The following is a 6903-nucleotide window of genomic DNA, read 5'->3' as shown; positions in this document are numbered from 1 at the left end:
CTCAATGCCCCACGGGCCGCCATAAAGGCCAAACAAATGTCCTAAACAGGACCGCCACAAAGGCCAAACAAATGTCCTAAACATGACCGCCACAAAGGCCAAAAAAATGTCCTAAACAAGACCGCCACCATGGCCAACAATCGTCCTAAACTGGACCATCACAAAGACCACTTGTCCCGAAGGATCGTCACGAAGACCACTTGTCCCGAAAGACCGTCACGAAGACCACTCGTCCCCAAGGAACGTCACGAAGACCACTTTTCCCGAAAGACCGTCATGAAGACCATACATCCCGAAGTACCGCCTAACAGGCAACATTGGCTATACAGCCCGCCACAAAGGCCACACAATTGGCTAATCAGCCCGCCACAAAGGCCACACAATGGCTACACAGCCCGCCACAAAGGCCACACACGGCTAAACAGCCCACCATAAAGGCCACACCAGCCTCTCCAAGGCTCACAACCACTAAAAATGGACAAATCCTAAATCACATAAAATTTTCCATTTTTAGAACTTTCCTCTTTTAGCAACTACTAATTCAGGAAACCTTTCCCCCTTTAACCACATGCTCACAGAACTTCATATCCCGAACACCACCTCGTCTTGCTACTTAGTTTTCAACCTTCTTGACTATGACAAGAGTTGCACAACCAACCACCTCGTCTTGACTTATTTGTTTTGTTTGTTGATTTATATTTTTTTCCCATCGATTTGTTTGCTCTTAGTAGACTTATTTCATTTTAAGTTGACTTATTTATATGATTGAATTTTTGAACTGTCGACTTATATTTTATTCCTGCTGATTTATGTTTTTTTTGGTTGACTTATATTGAAAAGGTCGATTTATTTTTTTATTAATTGATTTGTTACATAGTCGATTTTTTTGAATTGTTGATTTATTTTCTAAAAGTTCCCAATTTTTTATTATTTTAGCAAACTTAATTATTTTCAAAATAAATTAAAATAGATAATTATTTTCAAAACTTTTTTATTAAATGAAAAAAATTGAAAAGTTATTAGTGCATTATATATTTATTATCAACTGTGTCGTTTGGAGTTTGCAACAAAGATTTGAAAAGAGGAAATATTTAAAGAGATGATAAAAGTAAGAAAATACATAAAATTGACATGAGATGAAACTAACCACGGTGGAAAACGTAGGCGATGACGTAGAGGACAAATACCCAATTAAAACCCAGATTGAGAACACAATCCCAATTAAAACCCTGATTCACAACACAATCCCAATGCTTTAAATACAAAACCATGAGAGGAGAATATAACTGTGATTTTGTCTTTTTTTGTATTGTTTATCTTATTATATAAAGTTAGGTTTTGAAAATTAGTCATTAACAAGATTTTGACATGTGTCAAGTTATCGATCTGAGATTTTGACATGTAAATATTTAATAGGAAGAATTTGATTACAACAAAAAAAAATATTTTGTTTTAAAAAATATTAATAAAGTAAAAATATAATTATAAAAAATTTCAGAATTTAGAAAAAAAACAAAGTTTTTAAAAATAATTATAAAGAGATTATATATATATATATATCATAAATTTTGAAATTATAATATTATTTACTTGTTTTTTATTTTAAGTGATTAATTATTAAAAAAAATAGAAAAAAGGATTAAGGAAAATATAATTTTAATTATTAATTCTAAATTTTGTACTCACTTCTATATAATCAAAGATCGCCTCATAATTAAATAATTTATACAAAAACATTGCTTTCAACTTTGTTTAATTGGGAATATATTTTAATGGGAAGGTAATCAAGTTTTTAAAGCCTTCCAGACGTAACAAACCGGCCATCGAATATGGGTTGGTCCACAACCCGAGAATAGATGTAGGGCCCACTTGGGAAGGTGGGCTCATGGACTGAGAGTAGGCATGGGCTCACTAAACAATGTGGCGGTTGAAGCGTTACAGAGACAGAGGCTACATCATGATGTGTCAAAGACACTACCACGAATACTTTGAGAAATTTAGCACTAGTTACTATCAAAAGATTTTGTGACGATTGAAAAAGGTTTTGAAGTTTATTGGTCGTTGGAGCAAACTATTCTGAGATAGCAAAAAGACGTGAACATTTTCTCTTCACACAGGATGAGGGCAGAGCCGAGGTTCTCTCTATGGTGGAGAAGGTTGGACACAAGGTTATCTACCCAACAGAGGAAGGTTGAGGAGGTTGGACGCAAGGTTATCTCTCCAAGGGAGGAAGATAGAGCCAAGGTTCTCTCCATGATGGAGGAAGTTGGACGCAAGGTTCTCTCCATAAGGGATGAGGGCGGAGCCGAGGTTTTTTCCATGGCGGTCATACATTATTGTGATGATACATCATTGATTAGTATATTATGTTATCTATAAACACATTAAGCCAACTATTTTACTTTCACTTTGGCATAGTTACTATCACGAATACATTGAGAAATTTAACATTAGTGACTATCAAAAGATTTTTTTGTGAAGTTAGAAAATTGTTTTTACTTTCATTGGTTGTCGGAACAAGCCATTTTGAGATAGCAATAGGACGTGAACATATTTTCTCCACATGGGAGGAGGGCAGAGTCGAGGTTCTCCCTATGGTAGAGAAGGTTGGACACAAATTTATCTCCGCAAGGGAGGAAGGTGGAGGAGATTGGACGCAAGGTTATCTCTCTCAAAGGGAGAAAAGCAGAGCCAAAGTTCTCTCCATTGTGGAGGAGGTTGGATGCAAAGTTCTCTGCATAAGGGATGAAGGCGGAGCCGATGTTTTCTCCATGGTGGTCATACATTATTGTGATGATACATCATTGATTAGTATATTATGTAATGTATTTTTTATTCAAAATGTTTTTTGAGCCAACAATTTTAGTAATTAAAAAACTATGCAGAAGTGAAGTAATATACTTGGTTTAATGTGTTTATATAGACAGTTTCTCGATGGTGATAAAAAATATTTTTGTAACATACAAGAGTACATTTAGGTATAAAAAATGTACTTTTAATAGTAACATACATAAAAGATTTGTAAATGGATATAAATCATTGTATTATAACAAAAATAAAATTTATATATAACATACAAAAATTTTTAATAAATTTAATTTCATTCATAAAACTTTAAACCCACACATCGGGCGGGTCCTCATTTAGTGTTTTATAAAAGCACATTTTTATTTCTTTATCTGAATTTTCATTTTCTTTATTGATTAATATTTTCCATAATAAACTACTTCAACATTATCTAAATTTTTTCCATATCTAATTTATAAACTGTGATTTTTAAAAATAATTTTTAACAGAAATTAATTTAGTTATTTTTTGTTTATTTTTTAACGTTTAATTAATTATTAATTAAGGGCATATTTTATTTATTTTATCTTAATTTAATCTTTTAGTTATTGATTAATATTATATATAATAAATCAATTCATCATTTTTTTTTTAAAAAATTAGCAAAATCCCAAATATCTAGTTTACACAATGTTTTTTAAATATTTTTTCAAATGGGTTAATTTAATTATATTATATTTAGTTTTAAGTAATTTGTAATTGAGGACAAAATAGTCATTTAGTTCAATATATAAGGTACATTTCAAAGACCTAAAAAATTAGTATGGATTTCAAATTTCCTATTAAGTTTAGGGTATGTATTCAAATTTTTTTTTTAATTTAATTTTAATCATTTTTTGCATAATAGTCCCACCTAAAAGTCTCCGTTGGAGATGCCCTAAGATGTTTATCTATCGAGAGATAAAGAACTCCATAGTCCATATGTCTCTTTGATTGCACTGACGTTTGACAAACTTCAACTCTCGATCGTTCTTTCTTATTTTTCTTTCTTTCCAATAAACCAAATGTATAGTAGGTTGAGCTCCATCTGATCTAAATCTTAACTTTTGATTTACATGACTCTGCCTGTTACGGATCCAGATATCTGGAGTGTTTTTTAGGGTAGTCGGATCCGTAATTTTAGTAAGATATATATGCCGCAAAACATTAGAATAAAGTCACTCCAACGCTGAGGGAAAGGGGAGGACGAGATGGCATCAGCGGTGGTTCGCTTTGGTGGAGGGTGAAGACGATTAGGAGGAGGAGAGTACGATTTGGTGCTTTCATGTCTTCTGATCCATATTCAACTTATAACCTTATAGAATCGGGAAACAAAAGCGGTAAATACGAACATAACATTTCAAATATATCTCTAGAGACTGGCACATTGCATTTCTTTTTAATACACGAATCGATCAATTTGATAAGTCCTGATACTTATAAAAAAAGAATGAAAAAGATCAGAGATGAAGCAAGGCAATGGTTTTGTTCATACAAGATAGATTAAGTTTTTGGCTCCTTTGGTTTCTCGAAACATGTCTCCAAGAGGCTTCTTCCGTTAAGGTATCGCAGACAGTGAAGAAACCTAATACCTGCGCAAAGATCTTGAACATCTCAACTCCCATTAGTATGTTCTTGTCTGAGGCATATGTGGCGTTCCAATCCATTGGTGCGTCCGGGTGTACTGAAACTTCGGTCCACGTGAGGTACACAAGATCCAACTCCCACAGCTTTCTCACCGCTTTGTTTCTCCTCCCAATCTGTCCATCTCCTTCATCGCACCATGAAACAGAGAGCATGAACAACCGTTGGTTGCAGGAGACGAGTTTAGGATAGAACTCATGAACCCGAGGAGGGATTGGGGATGTTTGGATCGCAATCCAGAAGCCTCTCTCTATGTCATACCCTGATAGCTTATCATTCTCAGAATAAGCATAGAAGATTCCATTGCATATGATCCCACAACATACAACCCCGAAACCCATCGGGAGTCTCTGGATTTCTGACCATATGTTTGTTGCTGAGTCGTATATTTCACCTGAATCCAGTGGCTCATCAAACAATCCTGTGCCTCCGATGGAAATGAGCACAAATCTCCTGGAGCTGTTTTGGTTTAGCCGATCAAGCTTTTGTCTTGCTAATCTGAGGGATTTAGTTCCGTTTTGATCAGCTGAGTTTCTGTGCTGTTGTCGCCTTACAGATAACCTGTGAGGGTCTTCATAAACGTCTGATTCCCCACCAACTCTTGACAGGTGAAACCGTCTATCTTGGCGATTCTGTTGGGTCTGTATGGTCGAGAACTCTGAAGTAACTTCAGAGGCACCAACAATGGGGAGTGATCTAGCATGTCTCATAGATGCAATTTTACGCCATGATTTGGTTGAAGGACTGAATACCAAGATCCCTCTGTGGGACTTGAAAGAGTTTCTGTCCATAGAACGACCTCCAATTATATAAATCTCCTCATGGATGCTCGTCACCGAGTACATATACCGCCCTTTAAGTAGCTCAGAGTCAATCTTATGCCATTTGTCTTGAGAAACATCATACCCATGAATTTCACCAGAGGAGCACCCATCTTTATGAGCAGCAAACAGAAACAACCATGGGGTCTGAAAGGAACCTTCACGTCTCATCTGGAGGAACCGCTGGGTGGTGGCCATGGATCGCCATTTCTTGCAAACGAGATGCGCATTCATTAGGCTGGTCAAAGGAAGCCTCATCAAGCACATTTCCAGAATATCATCAGGAAGGAATATGTTCTTGCGGTTGTCCTGGGCCGTGTCCAGTAGATATCTTCTATTATTCTTCTTCCAGAACCTCTCTTTCACCCCATAAGAAAAACAATCTAGCCTAGTTTCTTCAGTACCACAAATGGTCATCAATCCCTTACCGTCCTCGCTAGCACTGGACCATCTCTTATTGCAAGGATCCTCAAAATCCTCACCTGTATCAGCAACTCTGCAACCAACACTGATGCTTAGACAATTCACACCTCCCCTTGCATCCACTTCATCTTCCACCACCACCACCTCAGATTTATGAACCTTTTTCTTTAACTTCTGGCTAACACTTTTCACGAGCCGCTTTGACACAGTTAAAACCTCAAGATCCTGCCGGATGGACTCCTCTCCCAATGGTTTCCCAGAAATCATCATGCGTCATCTAACAAACACATACCAAAGGAGACCATCTATATAATTCCTCAGTATCTATAATCCAAAAGCAACCTGCGAAGATCACAATTACTAACCATGTAAATAAGCAAAGCATTTGTATCAGATCATCCACATTTGTAGCGAGATTTCACCTAATTCTCCAACACAACTACTCGATTAGAGATTAAACATGTAAAAGCAAACCCTAAAATCCAAATTCAGCTCTAGAGAATCAATCAGACTACAAGACGCTTCCCAGAAAGAAAATTATACAGATTTGAGCAAGAACTGAAGAATGATTTCACTTACATTGAGCTATAAACTCAGGAAATTGGAAGCGAGATTCATCAATGTAGATGGTTATATTCCCCAGATCCAGAGAGCATCTTCTTCCCCGAGAAGGTCACCGAAGAAGAGGAAATAATTGAGACTCGAAAGACCTAAGATTGACGCATCGATTTCTCTACCTTTCCCTTTTCGTTTTATTCTTAAAAACAAGTCATGCTGCTTAGTGGAAAGCTCTACTTCAAAAAAAAAAATTACAATCAGACTGAATTATCGTTTTTTTTTATTTTATTTTAAAAGAAAAGAAAAAGAGGATTGACCAACAAAAATAATAAAATGTAATGAAAAGAAATGTATCTGACTGGTGATTCACAAGGTAAACCTCCTGTTTTAGTCTTGCCGGATTCGGTTTTGGGTCTTGTTAATAACGCTTTGGCTGATGTTAAGCTAGTGGATCCGATAATACATAGGGTGAGACTTAATAGGCCTAATGTTAGAAAGGGTGTTAGTGGTTCAGGAATAGTTGCTAAAAATGTTGTTAGGACTTTGGCTTCTCCGGGGAAACGGTTATTGGCTAAGGCGTTATCTAAACCTGCAGGTGCAGGAAAAAAACAGAAGAGTCAGGGGAGGCAAG

The 6903-nt window shown here is 36.2% G+C and overlaps 1 protein-coding gene across 1 annotated transcript; it reads right to left on the bottom strand.

The window, feature by feature from the left end:
- Positions 1-4162: 4162 nt before the first annotated feature.
- LOC104760735 (F-box/kelch-repeat protein At5g42350) lies at positions 4163-6694 on the bottom strand. Its single transcript, XM_010483693.2, has 2 exons — positions 6294-6694; positions 4163-6056 (listed from the first exon to the last, which is right to left on the bottom strand). The coding sequence occupies exon 2, from the start codon at positions 5982-5984 to the stop codon at positions 4287-4289; it is 1698 nt and encodes a 565-aa protein (XP_010481995.2). The 5' UTR covers positions 5985-6056; positions 6294-6694; the 3' UTR covers positions 4163-4286.
- Positions 6695-6903: the final 209 nt, after the last annotated feature.

Source organism: Camelina sativa, chromosome 18, assembly GCF_030686135.1.
Source record: "Camelina sativa cultivar CO46 ecotype springtype chromosome 18, ASM3068613v1".
Classification (NCBI taxonomy): Eukaryota; Viridiplantae; Streptophyta; class Magnoliopsida; order Brassicales; family Brassicaceae; genus Camelina; species Camelina sativa.
The sequence above is the reverse complement of the archived record's forward strand: the minus strand, read 5'-3'. Positions and strand labels throughout refer to the sequence as shown.